We start from the raw sequence: 21,117 nt of genomic DNA, 5'->3' as shown, positions 1-21,117 counted from the left end.
CACGCAGCGCGTATGACGGCGTTTCAAAAACTAAATTCATGTATTTTAAACAGCACGCCAAATGCTTGAAAATTTCGAATAGAAAACCATTTTTATAAATTCGCTCTCGACGCGCGGCCAAAGTGTTCTCTGCGCACGCTCTCAAGGCAAAAAAAAAAAAGAAAATATTTAGAAAAATTTGAAATTGAAATTAATTTTGGCCGACAAAAAGCATATTTTTAGCCACTTGCTCGGACACAGTTGAGCGCGCAGCCGATTGACCTTATAGCAGGTGCAGCATAGTTCAATAATACTGGAATTATGAACATATATATAGATTTATGTTACATATTTTTATATATTTACATATATATAGAGTCTCGAGTATCTGGCTTAAGTAGCCGGCGTCTGTTTATGGTGTGACAATAGCTAAACTCTTATCATTTACTTTGGGCACATTAAATGGGTCTCAATTACGCAAGTTTCTTGTGCCTAGATTATACGGTTTGTGTGTAGGTGGGCTTTTTTTTAAGGGCGTAACGCGTCTTACCCTGTGATAAAAACCACTCGTCTAGAAAATCCAAACCCATTTTTTTTAGCGCCTGCCTCTGTTCTTTTGTATTCCTGTAAATCTGTTTTCTTTGTTGATTCTTTAGTTTCTCTTGCAATATTTACATTGTCGCAATCGCCCAGTTGTGCTGTAGCCTTCTCTCCGTTCTATCTGTTGAATGCGTTTGACATTTGCCGCAGACTGATTGCGGGAATTAGCTATCGTTTAGTGCGTGATATTATTTTTAGTAACGAACTGATTGCATATCGATTAGTTGTAATGCATTCTCACTGCGAACCACCGCGAACAACGTACAAAACTCTAGATCAAAGGAACTCACGAAACTTTGGAAAAAGATGTTCAGAAAACATAAAAGTACGCCATAAAAAAGTTTACGGAGAAGCTTATATGACATTTCTGTATTATTAGAACTCCATAAAACTGTGGGTTATAGAAAGATGTAGAGTTAGAAAGAATATGAAAAAAAAAAAATAAATAAAACTAAAGATGTTTCTGGTACTTTTAAAAGTTACTAGAACATATATTCCGTTTGTGTGTTTGTTTGTTTCCAGATACTTAATATATATGCGAAGAATGCAAATTAAATTAGAAATACCATTTCCAGGGTGAACCAGTACAAAAAGTTAAGAACTTCCAAAAAAAAAAATCTGGATCTAGATAGAAAGTCTCGAAACATTTTAAAAATTAAGAGACCATAGGTGCCATTTCTATATTTTTAACTCCTTATACTTAAAATTGATTCCTATTAAAGGGAAGAATGACACTAAAATTATAAATTGCATTTTTACTATGTGATCATTAGAAGTCTATGTACCGAGAATAGAATCTTGAATATAGATTGTAATTAAAAATAAAAAGGTTTCTGTTACTATTGAAATACTATATTAAACTTACAGGAAAACAGTCATTTAAAAATGCCAAAAATAAAGTAAAAGCAAAGAAATAGCTGGAATTATGAAACGAATAGAAATAAATAATAAATAGGTTGTGATAAGGAGTTCTTGTCAATTTTGAATTTTTAGAAAGAAACATTTATTTATTCAAATAAATTATTAAAAATAAATGTGTATATATACACATATAATAACATTATATAACAATATTAGCTTTGAGCTATTAAAACAGACCCAACTGATTATAGTATAGAAAACTGAAACTAGAAAAAGTTAATACACATCTAATTAGGAAAAGAAAGGTAAAAAGTAATTAAAGTTCAAAAGGAAATGAATTAAAGCAGGAATTGCAGTCGAACCAAAGGCGACAAAGAGTTAAAATAAAAAGGAAGGGAAAAGCAAAAGGCAGCTTGAGATGGGCTTGCGAGATAAAAATTGAATAGTTTAAAAGCCGGGCTACATTAGGAATCGACGACTGCGTGAAGAAAAACAACTTAAAAAGCCAACAGGAAAAAAGCACAGAAGCATTGCTATGAAAGCAAAGAAAAAAGTATAAAAATAAGAAGAAATCTAAGTGGAGACCGTAAACGGATTGAAAGGAAGAAATAAAGAGCAAATTTCCGAAAAAGAAAAGCAAAGGAAATAAATGCCAAAATGCGGTGACGCAAAATGCTGAACAAAAATGTGATAAGGTGGAGTTATGAAAAGAAAAGGTATTCAGTTCCATGAGCGCGGGGGAATGCATAAAAAAATGCCAATATAGAAAAAAGTCAGCCACCTCCCTAGTATTATGTGAAATGTAGCCCACATAATTTCAATTAACTTCTCAGTTGGCGTTGCTCGTCAGTGTCAAATTACAGAAATATCTCAAAATAGATGAGCATTTAAATGGGCAGTCGCTTCTCTCGTGGGCTTATAATTAATTAATTTATTTCTATTTAAAATTCTATGAAAATATGCTCCAGTAATTATTATTTCTCGCTCCAAATATATTTCCATTTGCTGCGCTGCACAAAACCAATTTTAAATTAGCTAAACGTTTGCTTAAACGCACGTAAACAAATGTGCGCACACACATACAAGCACACACAAGTATATACAAACAATAAATGTTTTATAATTTAACGTTTTTCAACACTGTCATTTGCATGCCTAGATATTGCACTAGGCGTATGCGTAATAAAAACATTGACAAAACAAGCGAACTTCTGCGGTGCACGGGGTAAAGTGAATATAATGTTAGTTGCAGCAAGTGAAAAAATTCTTACACTTTTTATTTGTACTGCATTCTGTTTGTGAAATTTCCCAGATGAACATAAATATGTATGCATATATATATATATGTTGTGTGCATGGAAGTTAGTCGAAAATAAACGCTCGCATAGTTTTGAGGCCATATGCAGCAAACAAATTTGCGCTGCATACTTTTTGGCGGTGTCAGAAAACATTGACTACCACTTGTATACGCTGTAACATTTATGGTAGTGTGGATATATTAGCAAAAGCGGTTTTCGGGATTGTTAAAGTGTTTTATTCATTAAATATTAAAAATATACAAAATTCTAATATAATGTCTAGTGAAAATGTTGTTTCTACCCTGAAAGAAATATTCATAAAATGTAATAAAAAGTTAAAAATAATAGCATATAGTAGGAAATAGGAAACCCCTCTATATATTCCAGTCGATCTTATTTACAAGCAAATCATAAAATATTTTGATGTTTTTCCCAAAGGCAAATATAGCTGTAAAATGTGTGCGACACAGTACAAAGTATTTTGCTGCGGATATTTTGTAGCATTACATTTTTTTGGTTATTAAAATATATTTGTTTTTATACCCTAAACTTATTGACGGGTAAAAAGGGTATAACGCTTTAGTGCATATGTATGTAGCAGGCATAAAAAGCATCTTCCCGACCCCGTAATGTCTATATATTCTTGATCAAAAGCCGAGTCGATCCAGCCATTCCCGTCTGCCCGTCTGTCCCTCTCCCTCTCTCTCCGTATGTACGAACGCATTGATTTCAGAACCTATAAGAGCTAGAGACTTGATATTTAGAACGTAGATCTTCCTAGTGCCCGCACAGTACTTTTCGTTAATCGATAACTTTCCTCGATTCCAAACAATCGATAAAAATCGATATCAAAATCCTGTTCTTTGAGCAAATCTTCTAGAGTTAAAGAGCTACAGCCACCAAATTTGCCATATAGCTCCTAGAATATTATTTAAAGAAAGTATCTTTCATTTTATAGTTTTATTTTATTAGTGATAAGGTATCGCGCGGGTAGCGTATGCTGCATTGTTGGTAGAAGAAAGTTCAGGGTATCCTCAAGTCCAGTCTAGCTCAATGAAATTGGCACAGGGTGGCGTCTAGTCGTGCACTTCCCCTCGGTTCAATTAATTCTCTGTTTGCCTTGTTTCGCTTTGTGCACATAGTTAAATTTAGTTTGAAAAATCATAGCACAAATCGATAAAATTAAAAGCCACTTTAGAACTGAGTTTCATTATTTTACTTTTTCTATGTTTTAATTGTGTGGCTTTGTTTGTATTCTATTTTATTTATTTTTTATGTGATGACAAGTTGAAAACTTGCCAGGGCCGTAAATCAATTTGGTGAGCGTAGACAACTTCACAGCGGTTTGTAATAAAAAATAACAAAGTCGCACTAATTGAAAGCATTCGCCTGGCGAAATTTCATTGCAATCAAATTGCGAATTGCAAATTGTACAGAAAGGCAAGTTAGAGTGTTTGAGTTGGCATTGCCCGACTAGCAGATACCCTGAATGAATACAAACGAATACAGATACACACACTTGGGCAGGCAAGGGCGTCGCACGCCCTTGTTTTGTCCTCTGTTGCTTTTTGTCCGATCTTCATGAAGCTTTTGGTCATCCGAATATACTTGAATACAAAAGCCCATGACGTTATATCCAAAACTTTCACAAACCAAAATTGCTGTCTTTAGCTCTTGTAAGCTGCGAGGTATGGTCAAAAATCTATTTCTATCGAAACCATGATAACAGACAATAGACTTATTGATAACTTGGCTAGCTCGACTTGGTTATTCATGTTGATCAAGAATTTATATATTTCTGCTGCCTGTGAAACACATTTTCCCAAAACCAATCTACCCTTTACAGGCATTTTTAATGGGTGCAATAATTTTTAATAAATGAGGCGAGCATTTAAAATTGTAATGCTAATAGTTTGTGTTTATTTGTATACGCTCTCGTTCCTTCTCTTTCTCTCTTGCTTTAAAACTTAAAAAATACTGTAAATAGGCCTCTCTCCTTCTCTCTCTCGCTCTCGCTCTTTCTTTCTCTCTCTCTCTCTCTATGTCGCTCTTTCGCTAAGAGACTCTCGTGTAATTAAAGTAGCTTCTGTTTGTTTGGCTTAAGCCATTTTAACTGCGGGCTGCGCCTCTGCGGTGCTGTTGAGCTGCGTGAAATGCGGCCAGGTGGAAATCTCCTGATACAGTCTGCCACCTGGACATTCGGTATCGCGCACCTGTCTGTGCCCGAGCAGCTTGTAGGCCGGATCAATATAGCCCTGGGCCACGCCGAATGCAATCAAATCCTGTGCTGAATGCAGCATGCGTGCGGGCGGAAGTTCAGCTTTTGGTTTGATAAGGAAATGAATTTATTAGTTAACATTCTGTTTGGTTAAACCAAATGTGACTCACTTCGCCAATCGCCGATGAGCACAATGCCCACGCTCTTGTCATTATATTTGGGCGCATGGGCGCCAACCACATTGAAGCCACGTCCCGTATAGATCAGCCCGTCGCCGCCAATGCCAAAGCTATAGCCAATGTCATTCCAGCCGCGATCCACCTGATGGAAGTCCTGCATTTCGCGCATGCTGCGCATGCAATCCGGCGTGCTCTCGCATACGGCTGGTATATACGAATGATGAATGATCACAAAAGGTGCGGGTCCATTAAAATAATCCACCTGTTTGGGCATGCGCGCACCCCAATCGGCGCGCGACAACAGCTGCGAGATGCCGCCACCGCCACCCGGACCAGCTCCTCCCTCCGTCGTAACCGGCTGCATGTGCTGGCTGTAACCTGTGTGTTATAGAGCAGAGATTGGCCATCAGTTTATTGACTTGTTTAAGTTGGATTTCAGTTGCAGTTACACGATGTTTTCTTTATTTACAATTTTCGTACTCTGTCGAGGTGTCTGTGTATGTGCGGTTGTGTATCGGCGCGTGTGTGTGTGCGTGTATGTTTGGCAAAACTTTTGTCAGCATTAATTGCAACAGTTTGTTTAACTTAAACTTTATCAAGTCTCACGTTCAGCTTCCGTGTGCCGCGTTGCCATTGATAAATTATATTGGAAACGTATTCCCCTGGCTGCTGGTGTTGTCTGTTTGTCTGTCTCTCTGTCTGTATATGTGTGTGTGTGTTGCCTCAACGAAGTGAGAAATCGCAATGAAACGCCAACGCCAAATGGTAGCCGGAATGTCTCTGAAAAATTCCCCGCATACCACCTAACTAGGCACAACAACAAGAGCCCCGACAGACAGAAAGAGAGAGAGAGACAGAGAGAGACAGAGAGAGGGAGAGACAGAGAGAGTGAGAGCGACTTAAACTGCCTGCTTAAAGTGCCCAAACAAGTCGTTGCCCCAAGCTGATTCGTATTGATATATAATCAGTTTTAGATAGTATATAGATTTTATAAATATATCTCTTGCCCACTCTCGCCTCTCTACCCCTATATTTCTTTCTCTTTGCGGTGCTTTCGCCAAACGTGTCAATTAATGAACCGGCCTCAGTCCATATAAAATATGCATAAAGTTTGCTCGCCAATTTGTTGTTTACTGATAGGTTTAATACACTACAAAATGCGAGGAGTCTGACGATTTTGTACAAGCTTCCGTTTAGGGGGTCGCAGTTCATTAAAGTATATATTCTAATAATATTATATTATATGAAATCAAAAATTTCGGAGAAAGTGTGAAATGATCAATACTTATCTGAGAGAAATAACCATATGTGCGCTTAGCAAAAGCTACATTAGGTATATACCAATCTATGAACCCTCAGATCAAATGTTACAACCATGAAAATGTTTTTTTTTTTTTTTACTTTTTGTATAACCTTGTGGTTAACAACATTTAAGCCACATCCGGTTCAGATATAAAAAATCCCTTTATTTATGTCATCAATAGCTTAATAAGCAATCGCACAATTTTCTATTTACTCAGCTGAATTTTATTCTTTTAAAAATTAAAATATTTTCTTGAAACATTTCAAGCCAAAAATGTGGTGTGTCTAGTAGAGCTTTAATTGATACGATTGTACTAATTGAACAACAGTTGTGTTTAAAGTACTACAATCGAATCATTTTTATCAACTACCGATAGACCTGAGTCATCAAATAATTGTTGGCTGAATTTTTATACCCTAAACCCCTCAAAAAAGGGGTTTAAGGGTATATTGTATTTGTGCAAAATCCAAATGTATGTAACAGGCAGAAGGAAGCATCTCCGACCCCATAAAGTATATATATTCTTGATCAGCATCAATAGCCGAGTCGATCTAGACATGTCCGTCTGTCTGTCCGTCCGACCGTCCGTATGTATGAACGCAAGGATCTCAGAACCTATAAGAGCTAGAGACTGAAATTTTAGATGTTTAGATGCTCCTAGTTCCCGATAATCGATAACTTACTCCGTTTCCAAGCAATCGATAAAAAATCGATATCCTGTTTTTTGGGAAATTTTGGTAAATAATAAGAGCTAGAGTCACCAAACTTGGCATAAGCTTCTAAAATAGAATATATATGCATTTGATGTTGGAAGACGAGGGTTCAGGGTATCCCCTAGTCGGGAGCTTCCGACTAGAACCTCTTGTTATATATAAATTAAGATTTTAAATAATTTGTCTTCGCGGATTATCTTGATTGAACTTTATTTGAATAATTATTTGTAAAACACTAGGCCGACACGCCGTAGTGAGTGACTTAAATTATACACGAAGTCGCTGGGGCGATGTGCCGCAGTGAAAGTCGAATTAAAAACTAAATTTACAAAAGATTTATCAAAAATACCTAAGCTATTGTGTGCTTTCACAACGGCTGCTAGAATGCTTAGCTTGCGCCTCGTGCGCCGCCGTCGTGCAAGAACATCCGGCCCAGAGCTATGTCAGCATCTGCGGCTGGTGTTATGTTGCATTTTGCTGACCCCTGTTAGCTCGTAAGAACATCCGGCTCAGTGCTATATCAGCATCTGGAGCTGGTGTCGTTGGCCTCTGTTAACTTATACTTATGTTGAAGTCGTCAGCCAGAAATGAATTTAGCTACTTTTTGTCGCATCTCATATCAAGCACGTGAGAGCCTGCTTAATTGTTAGGTCAACTATTTTTAGCGTCATTTATCAACTCTGCTTCATATACGATTTTATATTAATTTAGCAAAAGTCTTGCTTACTTAAAACGCTTTATTAAAAAATACAAAAATTAAATTATTCAAAGCTATTTTCAATTCTGAAATGCAAACTAGAATACAAACTTAATCAAAATTGTTAGCGTATGTCAGCTGTCTGTGTTCTGCGCTGTTCTCGTATAATCCACAAATAATGATGAGTCAGCTTTAAAGTTTAACAAATGATTTTCAAATATTATGCGAATGCGATGTCAACAGGTGGTATCATCTATCAGTTGGACCCACGGAGACAGCTGTAGGCCAAAACGCGGCCTTCGAAGTTAACTTTCTGGTTCCCGGTCGCCCGCAGCTCATAAATGCAAATAAATCTGACAGCAAACTATTTTCATTCAAAATTCGTTAAATGTATGCGCGGGTGGTGACTGTGATTGAGTGTGTGTGTGATTGAGGGTGTTTGTGTGTGTGAAGGTGTTTGTGTGTGTTTGCGACCAGAAAGAGAGTGAAACTTTTGCAGCATCCATTTGGCATGTTTGCCAAGGCGTCGACAACTACCACGCCTCTTCCTAGCACATTTATATGCATACGTAAACTTGGCAACAGAGCAATTTTGAGGCTGCAGAAGTTTAGCTGCTGGGAGGATCTGTGGCTACACTTGACTAAATCAATAGCAGAAGCTTCTAATTACAAAATTTTAGGGCCAACATTTTTGCTAACGCCTGCTCACAATTAAGAATCAGATATATATAGAGAGAATGTATATGGAACGAGGTTTTTTAATTAAAATTTCGGGACATTTTAAGTCCAAAGCTAAAAGTTCTTGAGTACAATTTAGTACAATTTAATTGTAGTTGCATATAACTTTGGTTTTTCTTAACCGATCTTTATGAAATTTTCTACAGTATATCTTATAGTACCATAGAATATGTGTGTATTCTGAAAAAGTCAATTGCATTTAAATTGTGGTTTAAATTGGTTGGCAATAAAAGTTGGGTTATTAACTTGATTTATAGCTCTGGGATGGTAGCGGGGAGGTGGCGATAGGTATGAAATGAAAGATACTTGAAATATATATAATATTCTAGAAGCAACATATCATGTTTGGTGGCTCTAGCTCTTATTATTTACCCAATTTGCTAAAAAAAACAGGATGTCGAAATCGATTCTTATCAAACTCGATCTGCGCGGGAACTAGGAGCACCTACATCTAAAATTTCAAGTCTCTAGCTCCTATAGGTTCTGAGATCCTTGCGTTCATACATACGGACGGACGGACGGACGGACAGACAGACGGACATGGCTAGATCGACTCGGCTATTGATACTGATCAAGAATATATTTACTTTATGCTTACTGCTGCCTGTAACATACATTTGGATTTTGCACAAATACAATATACCCTTATACCCATTTTTAATAGGTTCAGGGTATAAAAATGTTTGATTTAAGTAAAAAGTAATATCTGTACTTAAATCAAGAAAAGTGAAAGCTATCTTGAATTTTTAGCTCCAAGGCGTTAATACCATAGTTTCTTAATTTCAAAGTAAAAATGCGGGAAACTTAAATATTGTTGGTCTAAAATAAAGCGTATTTTGTTGTTACAAAATATTTTAAAGCGTTTAAGGTTTGATATTTTACTATGCCGTTTTTATAAAAATATAGAAAAAATTAATTCAAGTTGTGGCGTGCTTTTAAAATTCATATTTTATATACGAATTTCATGCTTAACAATTATTTCCTATATACTTGAATGAAGTGCTTAGTTCTTGATCCAAGTTTTTGCGTACTTAAAAAGACGTATTTGAAATACGATTTTTATGCTTGACTTAAGAATTGCTGATATTGCCGCACTTGCTGCAAGTGTGGTCGGAACTTGAATTAGGAATGGAACGAAAACGAATCTCAAACTAGAGCTGACGATAGAACTGGAGTGGGAGCTGGCGCTGGAACTGTAACTAAAGTTGCGTCTTTTGGCTTGAATACTAAACAGAGTGTGCAAAGGGGGCGTGTTTGGGGGCTGGCTGTCAAATCATTTGCTGTTTAATTTATGCCTTTGGCTTTTTCAGTAGTGTTACCCGTTAATTGCGTTTATACACTCTATCTCTCTCTCTTTCTCATATATTTACCGTTAAGCCCGGTCTGGCACGTAACACTCGTGCCAACAGCCGACCCCTCGATATAAACCCCTTTTAGTACACGCTTCTCTAATCGTTGGCCCTAATTACACGCGGGGCTAATAAAGTAAACATTAAACTCGTTGTGCTAATCAATGTTGTAAGCTATAAACAAAATAAACTCACACACACACACACACACATACACATAAATAACTCCACCCTCGAATGTTAAATAATTAGTTTGAGATGGGCCCAGGCTCATGTTTTATTAGGAAATTGCCTCAAAAAAGTAATTTTCCTCAAATTGCATGAAATTGACTTGCCCCGTGGCACACGCTGAGAGCGAAGTGATGGAAAGTGGGGCTTGTCGGTACAAGAACACAAATATCCGCATACCTGAAAACATATAAGTTAAGCCCGCATACCGCACGCATTAAACAAATATTTTGGTTTTGAACGGAGTATAATATAGTATGATATATGAAATATTCGAGATTAAGTCACGCTCCGTTTAAATAAAAAATTAAATAAAAAAAGTACCTGTGAAAAACGCCACAAAAAAGAGGAAAAAAACAATAAACAGTAGCAGTTGCTGCGACCAAAATACTCTAAAAAGTTTGAATTTTATGTCTAATTCAAGGTTTAATTTACTTCTTGCCAATTAATGAGTCAGAAAATGTATTCAGGTGTCTACTTATGAAGCTTATCTATCAGCTTCTCCCTTTAAAATGAACCAAATAAAAGAGATTATAGAAATCACAAACTCTACTTTTTCGGCTTTATTTAAAAATAATCATGCCGTTTTAGGCAGAATTCTTGATTTTCGAGATCTCTATTTAATATACATACATTATTTTAAAGAAACATATAAAATAAATATAGACTAAAAATGTTTCTGTTGCAAAGACTAGTCAGACGGAGGAATATATTCAACCGTTTTTCTGTTTTTATCTTTCCGACAATTCCCAATTTTTACTAAAAAACTACAAACTGCCCAATATACATTTTTGTTTTTAAGTGGAAATATGTTAGAATATTGTGCTTTACACAACAAAAAAAAAAGAAGGAAATCTGTATAACATTCTATAAAATGTCATGAAATGATTGGGTTCTACGCGACTTAAACAATTTCCAAGATCATTTTATATTAAAACAAGTTTATTTTATTTTCCTGCTGACTTCGAGCGTTGCAAATGAATACATTAAGCTGCTATACCCTTAACGTAAGTGTATAAAAAAACAATCAATTATAATGTGCATATTATGAAAAGTCCCTCATCCGACTGTCAATGATTGTGTGCGTGTGTGTGTGGGAGAGTGTGTGTGCGAGAGTGTGTGTGCGTTTGGCGTTTAAATGACATTTTTGTTAAATGAAAATAATTTAATTTGCGCACAATCTGAAACATAAATTTGTAAATAGTATGGGTATTACGAGCAGCAGTACGAGTATACAAATTACTGCCTGTACAAGATGCATATCTCTTGCTCTCTCTCCCTCTCTTTCGCTCTCGCTCTCTGCCAGCAAACAGGGTGAGCTAGCAACAAATTTCAGTGGCATTGAACAGGCGTGCAGAAACTGGCGATAAGCAGCATTTGCTGTTGTGCGTGTGTGTGTGTCTCAGGGGCAGCCTAGCGATAAGGCGGCAACAACACTTACCCATCATAGATAGCAAAAGTAATCCAAGTGCTGTCATGTTTGCAGGTGTTGCGTGTTTCTGCGGCTCTGCTTGGTTAGGAACTTTTTTGCTTTGTGCTTTTTCTATATTTATTTGTTTTTATATCTTAGGAACTCTTTTTTTTTGTATTGTATTAAGAATGTAATTTAATTTGTGCTATTGGCAAGAATTGTGCAAGTTTTTGAAATCAGAAAATTTTCACATGCTTTATTTTTGGGCTTATTTTTGCGTTATGTTTCGCATTCGCGCGTCTCTGAAGAGCGAATGACTAGGCTGCATAAGGGCGCACCAATGTTTATAGACGTCTCCCAAATTTTTTTGTACTATTTTTATTTAGATTTGTTGTTGTTTTTTTTTTTCTATTTATTTTTTGTTTTTTGCTTGTTTACTTCTTTTTTTCGCACCAGCGCTGTCGACGTCAGCGTCGCTGTTGTTGCCTGCGCGCAATGCCAAACAATTTTTAAATCGCATGAAATTTATTACCAAGCGCCAGCTGCGACGTCGACGTCAACACTGGCGTCGCCGTCGGCGTTGCCGTTGCGCAGTCGAAGCAGCTGCTGAGCCGTTCATTCGATTTGCTCTTTGCCGCTCCGTTGCGCTCGCTCCCGCTCAGCTGGAATCGTGTTTTCTTTCTTTTGCGATCGGTTAGCTCTCAATTGTTACTGATAATGTTATCAGCTCTGTGGGGGATTTGTTACGCCCCCTCGCCTGGTCTAATTGGTGAGCTGTATGCATACCGTTAGGGCTTAAAGGTTCAAATTCCTGTGTGATTTACATAGGAATTTGTACGAATTTTGTCGACCTCTTGTTTTGTGCGTTGAACTTAATTTTCTGTTTTATTTTGTTGCTTTTTATATGGTCTGATGGACGGTACTTTTTATTTGCACTCGGGTTACGGGTACTTTTTTTATTCGGCGCCCTTTGCGATGGCATATATATTGTGACTTGGCATAAATATCATATGAAAGCTGAACTTTGCTGCGTTTTCCAATCGGCCGATGATTACAGGTGATTCATGCATGCCCATGGCACTACCTTTTGGCTGATACCTAATAATTTTTTTTTATATCGATAGCTTAATCACTTTTTATTTAATGCCATATCATCGTGCTATAGGCCATCTTCACTTGGGTTTTGATTAGATATAATCTGTTTGGTCTTATCTTTATACCGCCAACCGTAAATTTTGTGCAAATTTTGAAACTCTTTTTTTTTGTTTTTGTTTTTCATGTTTTTATGATTATGTGCCAGCTGTTTATCTAGAGTGAAAGTCATATAATGTGCTCATAAGGTCGCAAAATTTTTTTTTGTTTCAAATAATATTTATTAAAATTTTAGACAAATATATGCGCATATCTTAATTATTCGTAATGATTGGCTGGCAACTCGCACAACAGTCAGCTTTTGTCCGCATTAACTATTATGATATTTGTTTTATTTTTTATTATGTAATAACTCAGTAGCTATATATACCTTGATATGTTAGCTGGTATTTACATTTACATAAGTTCTTATACGGTGCTATGTAATGGGTGGTGGTTCCCCTGGTTTTTACCCAAGATATCAGATGCGCGAACTTTATGAACTGCATTTCTGAATGACCTGTCACTGTCTTGCACTAAGCTATATCTCTTCCGTTGTCGTGCCCCGCACTTGCCCAGCCTACACGATTCTTTCGCTTGAAAAGATTGTATTTTTTTTTTTCGAACCATCCGGAGTTTTCTGGGGATGCCCCTCGTTGAGTTTGAGGGGAAGCCCTGGACAAATGTATTTACTAAATTGCTTTAGCTTTGATAGATAAATTAGCAACATTTTATTCTACTGTTTGATTGTCAAATCTTAAAATGTTGCGAGGTATTTTAATATTCTAATGGAGCTTGTAACGTTTAAGGAATTTGGAATATTTGTATATCTAAATATGTTTTTATCTAAACATGACGCATGTCCCCCCCACCCCAGTTAACACCGGGTACTGCTTTATATGTCAAAATATAAGAAATTAACATAATTTTTAAACGATGACCGCAAAAGTGGCACAAATATTAAAAAATGACAAAGTATTTTGGCAATATGGGAACTGAAACGAAGTTGCGGAGCGCTCTGCCTAAAAATAAAACTTGTTATACAAGCTAAGCGGGTCAGCTGGGTTTTCCACAAATGACAAATTAATGGATTGCCGTTGGGGTATTTAATCATATAAGAAGCAGCTGCCTGATAAACAGTTTATATTTATAATCAATACAAAGTTTTGTTCCATTATTGCTTACTTAGTGTATTTAGACTTCGCTATGCTTTTCAGATAAATTTTCCTTTCTTGTTTTTCATTGGCCCCATCTCTCATTCACACAAACACACACACACATCTATATATTTTCTAGCCATACTGGGGGATTACCGCAGCCTCCAGATGGCCATCATCAAAAGGAAATTCAAGTCATTTGCTAGCCAACATTTTGGCTGTGTGTTTATGTGGCAAGGTAAACACGCAAGCGAGAAACAAACCCCCATTCCCCTCTCCCACCTCCGCAACACAAATTTTTCGTAGAGCTCACTATAGACACATGGAATAGTTCAAATAGTTGAATTGCTGGCACGGCACTTACCACAAATTATACTCGATTCTTGTTCTTGCCGTGTGGTTGCGTCTATGTCAGCCACTTTTGGCATAGCCGCCACCGCTAAGGTCCCCCAAGCGGAGCACGACGCCGACCCAAATCCAGACCGCTCGTCGCCCATTTCGTGCCAATGTCGTTAACAACCAAAACAGCTCTGAAATCCGCTAACAACAATGTGAAGCGTGTCCGGGAAACCAAAAAACTCGATGTCTCGATGTCTCGATGCCAATGCCGAAGCCGAAGCCGTTTAGTGCTCTGATTAATTCTAGTGCGTTTCTAAGTACACTGCAATCGAGTTAGGGTATGCGACATTGTCTATAAAGTAGGTCTTGGCTAGAAAAAAAAATGTTGATCTCAGATTGCTCACATCTATTACAGCATATATATAATTTTTATATATATAATTTTTTTTCCTGGCATGGCTTTCTTAACTCGCATGGCTTTCTTAACTTTCTTTTTTATAGTTTTCTTGATTCTATACGCCAAACGTTCACTATAGAATAAAAAAAATATATAAATTTGTATATAACCTTATTAATTTCTACACAAATTATGTTCAATTTCAGCATGCCCTAAGTATTATAATATTTTTTGTCGATTAGTGGGTTACAAAATTTATATAAGAACATCATATACCTAGATATATTCAAGCCCTTCCCATATACACAAAATCAAAATTTTAACACTCCAAAATTTTTTATAACTAAAAAAGAGTAGTGTTGAAATGGCCTTTTTAGAGACCAACTTTAATATGGTACAGATTAGGTATATTATAGAAATAATTTTTTATATATAGAATATATTTTATAATATATAAGAGAGTATATATTATATAATATATTTTATTGTGTTATATATAATTATATTGAATTATAAGTTGGGAAGGGTTGGGCTGGGCATATATTTTTAATATTTTTATATTTTTAAGCTTAGATTATTTACTTAGTTCTTTTGGATTAATTATATTCCATAAATTTCCCTGGTTAAGGCATTTCATCGACGTCTATTTTCAGTCCAATTTTTGCTCACTTCGATTGGCTTTGTTTTTTTCTTTTTAATTTACCATTGGAGTGTCCGCTAATCGTACATCTTATCAGGGTATTAAGTGCGATGTTCACTAACTGCGGTTTGGCACGCTCTTTACTTATTTTTCTCCCATTCTATTTTCTTTGCACGCCCGAGGCTTTGAGCTGTAGAAATCACATTGTTTTTAGGGTATTCACCACAAGGTGAAACATTATCTGTGCAGCTGTTAGATAATGACGAGCGTCTATTACAATTAGCAAAAGTAATTGTGAATTATTTGTTCAAGCAACGATATACACCAGCCTTCGCTTCCGCTCCCAAAACACACACTTATATTAGCAAGCTCGCCTGCCTTGATATGAGCCAAGTCCACTGCCCAAAAGACTTTACTTAATTAATGCACAATGGTGTTAACTCGCTTGACCTTTTTTATATAGTATAGTAGATATCTATAGGTATTTGGGTACTTCCTTGTTGTTTTCTTCTACTCTGTTTTCTCAGAATATATATTATCCATAGAAAGTAGAACTTTTTGAATTTTAGAAAAATCATTTAAAAACAAAAATGTTTTTGAACTATAGAAAAAATAATAAAACAAGAAAACTTTCGGAATATTTGAAAGACAATCAATTTTTTTTTATTGAAGACAAAAATCTTTAATACCAAAAAAATTATTATAATTAAAAAAAATATATATATAGGCACAAACGTTTTTATCAATTCGTAAGAATATAATTTTTTGAGTGTATATTTCAACACTGTGGCAAAATCTTTATAAAATTGTAATACTTTATTGTGTGGCTTTAATGGGAAAAATTTTCAAATATTTAGTTTTTGAATAGAAGGAAACAATTAACTATTTAAACGTTTAACTAAATCCAGGAATATTTCGTAAATGTTTGTTTATAATAACAATATTTCAAAAACTTATAATAGCTATATAAAGCAGATATTTAATTCCATAATTTCTTCCGACTAATTTCTTAAAACTTTTCCAAACTTTTATGCAAATGCATTATAATGAAGTGCTTTAATTCGTAACTCAAGACATCAGCAAAATGTTTCTAAGCTCTTATATCAGACTAGCACTGTATAGAGCTCATGCTACATTTAAATGTCCATTTATATACATGTATATTTATATGTGAATCTCGCAAAGTTTTGGCATGAAGCAACTCATCAGTTGGCGCTTATATCATTGCCTGTTCTGTTCGGATTAGTTACGCTTGCTGGTTGCCATTTGGGTTAAAAATTATATGCCAGGAGGAGGGTTCCGCTAGGGATGGGGAGGGAGGGGGGGGGGTGAGAGGAGTGGGGTGTGATGTTGCGGGCAGGATATTTTAGATCTCTTAACTGATGCCAGAGCTGGCTACGAAACACGCACATGCCATATATTAGGCATACATAAAATGACAAACGATTTGCGTTGCGCGTAAATTGAAAAGCGCTGAGCCTGTGAGATTGCTGCAGCCACGAGAAAGGCCAGACCAGGAGAAAGCGGGCTGGGCAGAAGCAGCAGTGAAAGCACGGCATGGCTTGGCTTGGCTGACTGGCTGGCGACAGCAGCGACTTTTGCTTGTTTGTGTTTCCTGTTTTTGTTGTGTGTGTGTGTCTGACACCCCCCTACTACACCGCCCTCCCCCTCGCGATATGCCCGGGCTGAATGCCAAAACTTTGGCAAAGTATTCAAATTAAAATTTCAATTAAGGAAGTGAATTTGGTGTGCCGAAAGTGTATTAAGTCTATTTGGGCGTCATCTTGGCATTTGAGCTGTGGGCTCAACTGTCGCCCGCTCGATTGAAATGTGGGCGGGCACACGCATGCCACGCCCAACAGCCCCACCTTGTTCGCACCGTTGCTTGATTTATTGCCCAAGTTTTCTCAGTCACATGACATACAAAGTACTTTGTGAAATACATTGTGCATTTTTGTATAAACCAAACAGTATATATTTTTTTTGTGACTGGTCGCTTTTTCCAGCCCGCTGTTGTGGGCATTATTAATAATGTAATCAATTTGTAAACAATTTGGCATATATCAATGCGCTTCGTGCTGCCCATAAATCTCGCCCAAAATTAGCAAAGCCGCCGTCCACGCAACGCCAACGCCAATTTGCATCCCGGCATGTGGCTAGAATATGGGGGGTTGTTGTCTGTCGGTGGTCTGAGAGACGGAGGGCTGGAGAGCTCTGGTGTGCTGGATAACTTTTCAGCAGAACCCAAAACGAGAGAGCACGCAGCTACGCACAGCGTTGAGGCCTCTTGACATATTGCAACGGGGCCACGTTGATGGATGGACGCTTGGGATGGACAGTTGCCTGTATCTGAAACTCGTTGGCATCCAGCCTCCTGCTGCTGCTGGCGAAGTTGGGGTTGGGGTTTGGGGTGGGGTGACATTTGGCAAGCAACAGCTTTTGCGAATTTGGGTAGTTGGCTGGTTGGCTACGTTTCTTTTGCTTTTGCATTCCTGTCTGGCTGCTCGCTTGGCAGTTAGTGACAGCTGCTGCCAGGCAGAAACCACCAAAACAAAAAAAAAAAAAAAAATGAAACAAAATAAAACCAAAAACCAAAGAAGCGCACAGCCCGTCACAGCGTAAAGAGCGGTATATCTAATCTCAAACAAGCCTGAAATTCGGTGTCTCGTTGCCATAGTAAACTAAGATTGAGACATTCGTCTGCTCTGCTGATAAAGTCCCAGTCGGTAGCTTTGTTGTCTGAAACTAATAACTTCCTGACACTTACTTAATTTGACACTTGCAAGAATTTAGTAGTTTTTGCTAAATATGTTAGTATATGCAATGGAAGAAATTATATCCATAAAGAAAATGCAATTCTGAATGCTTTAAAATTTTTTAATTTGAACAAATTTCAGACACTTTGCAAAATGGTGGAAATGAATATCTCAGGATATTTTGGAGCTATGTAGCTCAAGTATAAGATTTTCGACTATGCTTAAATATATTTTTGAACCACTTTCCAAGTCTTATAAGCACACAGTGGTATTAAAGTGGCTTTAAAGTGGCTTAACAGTCATTTCAGTCCATATCTAAGGATCTTCCTGAGATGTTTGGCTCCCATTCATTATATAAGCTTTTCGACTATATTTAAATTTTTTTCCGAACCATTTGAAGTCCAATTCCAAGCTTGCAATCCATATCTCAAGAGCAACTTAAGCTAATCTGCTGAAAAAAATATTCAAAAATTCAAAGTACCTTCAACATCTCAGAATATTTTTGGGTTTTAATTATAACACTCAGTATGTGTGAAGCTTAATACGATATATTCACATTATTTTATCAAGCTTGTTGGGCTACTGTGTGGCATATTTTTCGGTCAATTGGAAATTGAAAAAACAGTTTTTTCTTCCCACTTGTTGAATTCTTTAAAGCATTTTGATTCAATTGTTTGAAATGTATAATCGTAGCAAACTCAAACATTATTTTCCTCTCGACTAGGCGACTTTTATAGCCTCAATAAGTTGGAAAAAATAAAAATAAATAAAAGGCAACAATCGTGTGTGTGCTCTTTGGCGAATTCTCATGCGGCGCATTCAAACGGCAAATTGAAGTTTGCTCTTTTTTTTTGTATTCCACTCAACTCATCTGGCTGGGCTTTCATCATGTTCTGCTACTGTTGGCAGACAGGCACGACTGCACACGGCTGTGTCTAGAAGTTTATGAACTTGTCATTCAGCTTTTCACAATTTTTACACTCTCCCGTCTTTTACTTTGCTTGCAGGACATGTCGGGTGGACGCTTGAATCATCAGCATGCCGCGTATGCCTGGCGGCGGGAGCAGGAGCACAATCGAGTGCAGGCGACGGAGCAGGTGAATCGTTATTACGACCATTGGGGTCAGGTAACGTCACGCTTTGAGAACTGGACCAATCAGGCGTATTACGACAAGGCCGACAAGAAGCTGCAGCAGCGCAAGAGTCAGCAGCAAAAGGAGCAGGAGTTGGACGATCGTCGGGCAAAGCTGCGTGAGCTGCTGGATGGAGATAATTATATCTACGATCTGGAGCTGGGACGCAAGCGTCGGCCGCGTGAGGCCGCTGGTCACGATCTGAAAACCCTGCAGCGTATCAATCAATCGCTCAAGGAACAGGATCAGCTCAAGCGTAAGCTGGAAATGGAGGCCAAGCTATACGGCCGTTGGCGTCACGGCGTGGACGATGAGAAGTTGCTGTACAAGTCGAAGTCGGACAACGAGGTGCTGGCCAAGCTCAACTGGCTAGACAAGCAGATAGAGCAGCAGCAGAAGCGTGAACAGCGCGAGGCGCTGGCCGCCGAACGGCAGCTGTTGCTCCAGCAAGAGATCAGTCGTACCGAGCAGGCGCAGAAAGAGCGTCAGCTGATACGCGAGCAGGAGATCAAGGATATTTGCGCGCTGCAGGAGTCACATGTGACGGAGCTCAAGCTGCGCCAGGAGCAGGCGGACAAACTAAAGCAGGAAGAGCAACATTTCCGTCTCTTTCTCACCGAACTGGAAAAAGAGAAACAACTGCTGGAGGAATCGACGGCTCTTATGCTGCAGCAGCCGGATGTCAGTCAGGCCTACAATCTGAAGAAGATCAAGATCTTCATACGCAATCGCAGCGAGGCCTATCGCAAGCAGATCTCCCTATGCATTAATCTGCTCGAGCGCATGGCCAAGTATGCGGTCAAGACGGAGCAGCTGCAGCAGCTGCTCGACAAGTGCAAGGAGCAGCTGGATGCCGAAACTTTAGCTGCCAGTCAAATTGACGCCATGTACGAATCGGACGCCAAATACAGTCTGCAGCAATGCGAGGACGATTGGCGTGAACAGCATTTGAAGCGCTTTGGCGACATCAACTTGCTGATCGAACAGGAGCAGCAGCTGCTCAGCGCCATGCTGCGCGAGAATCTGAACGAGCAGGAATCTATTGTGGAACTGCGCGCTACACATCTGGCGGGCATTGAACAGACCACCAAACAGTTGGAGCAACTTAACAAGGAGCAGGAACTGTCCTCGCCGCGTGCGCTATGCGCCATCGAAGCTCAACCATGTGATTATCCAGAGCAGCCGCAGGCCACGCTCAGTAGTCAGGCTGAACTGAACGAAACCAATGAGCTGTTGCCCAAGGTTAGCGATTCGTTCACCAATCTCAATTTGGATGTCTGGCAGGATATGCCGCCGGTTCGTGGCGGCATCGATTCGCCACGCCTCAATAATACACGCTCCATGAGTGTTGTCGATCCACAGACGGCTGTGCCGCCAAAATTTGCACGCAAACGTGTTGTCTGGACCTAAGGTTCGAACTTCAAACCCACTAAAATTTTAAATGTATTATTAACCTAGATTATCAATGTTTTAACTATAATTGATTTATATTACAATTGTTTGTGTGTGTGTGTGCGTGTGTGTGTGTGTGTGTGTGTGTGTGTGCGCGGATATGTGTGTGTTGTTGTCTATCTGTGTATGTGTGCTTTATGTAAACTGCGTCTAAAATACGCTCGCTCTCTACATGTATTCGTAACCGACTGATAATACTAAAAGATAAACTAACAATAAACTGTATTTGTGGGCCAAAAGGAAATGGGTTGTTCAATTTAAGTGTAAGTGTAGTTACGGCATCCCAAATTAAAACGCTTAAGATAATTTATGCTTTATTTATGATACTATTTAAGGTTTAATTTTTACTAATCTAAATATTCAAATTTCGTAAAATGTTGTCAATTTTCCATTAACTTTGAACTTTGAACTTTAAACCTATTTATTATATAGCTATGCTCTCTTCAACTTTCCTTTTTAATTTCCTCTTGACATATTTTGCGTTACATTTTTAAATTTAATATTTCAGCGAATTTCTTAAAACCATTTTATTTGGTAT

General features: G+C 37.9%; 2 protein-coding genes across 4 annotated transcripts in view; one reads left to right on the top strand and one right to left on the bottom strand.

Annotated features, from left to right (window-relative positions):
- LOC115767882 (trichoplein keratin filament-binding protein) overlaps positions 1-20,801 on the top strand; it is a 35,932-nt gene extending 15,131 nt beyond the window's left edge. The window contains exon 2 of the mRNA XM_030712245.1: positions 19,002-20,801. Within this exon, the coding sequence (XP_030568105.1) occupies positions 19,005-20,537 (1,533 nt within the window). The 5' untranslated portion in view covers positions 19,002-19,004 and the 3' untranslated portion in view covers positions 20,538-20,801. The remainder of the gene's footprint in view (positions 1-19,001) is intronic.
- On the bottom strand, positions 4,723-14,332 carry LOC115767883 (peptidoglycan-recognition protein LB). 3 transcript variants are annotated; one of them, XM_030712246.1, is made up of 3 exons: positions 14,227-14,332; positions 5,127-5,513; positions 4,723-5,058 (listed from the first exon to the last, which is right to left on the bottom strand). In XM_030712246.1, exons 1-3 carry the CDS (start codon positions 14,288-14,290, stop codon positions 4,838-4,840), a joined length of 672 nt encoding a protein of 223 aa, XP_030568106.1. In that variant the 5' UTR covers positions 14,291-14,332; the 3' UTR covers positions 4,723-4,837. The 3 variants fall into 3 exon arrangements, with proteins under 3 accessions (XP_030568106.1, XP_030568108.1, XP_030568109.1); XM_030712248.1 differs by lacking the exon at positions 14,227-14,332 and adding an exon at positions 11,605-11,982; XM_030712249.1 differs by lacking the exon at positions 14,227-14,332 and adding an exon at positions 5,742-5,818.
- Positions 20,802-21,117: the final 316 nt, after the last annotated feature.

The sequence above is a fragment of the Drosophila novamexicana genome, unplaced genomic scaffold (genome assembly GCF_003285875.2).
Source record: "Drosophila novamexicana strain 15010-1031.04,08,12 unplaced genomic scaffold, DnovRS2.1 tig00001488-arrow-arrow-pilon, whole genome shotgun sequence".
NCBI classification, from domain to species: Eukaryota; Metazoa; Arthropoda; class Insecta; order Diptera; family Drosophilidae; genus Drosophila; species Drosophila novamexicana.
This window is presented reverse-complemented; position numbering and strand designations above follow the sequence as displayed.

What these genes read in the sequence shown, in the direction of transcription:
- LOC115767883 (XM_030712246.1), bottom strand. Translation starts at nt 14,290, where the DNA reads ATGCCAAAAGTGGCTGACATAGACGCAACCACACGGCAAGAACAAGAA. An exon ending in AGAATCGAGTATAATTTGTG is followed by an intron (nt 5,514 to 14,226) that starts GTAAGTGCCGTG and finishes TATAACACACAG; the next exon opens with GTTACAGCCAGCACATGCAG. An exon ending in GCTCATCGGCGATTGGCGAA is followed by an intron (nt 5,059 to 5,126) that starts GTGAGTCACATT and finishes TCAAACCAAAAG; the next exon opens with CTGAACTTCCGCCCGCACGC.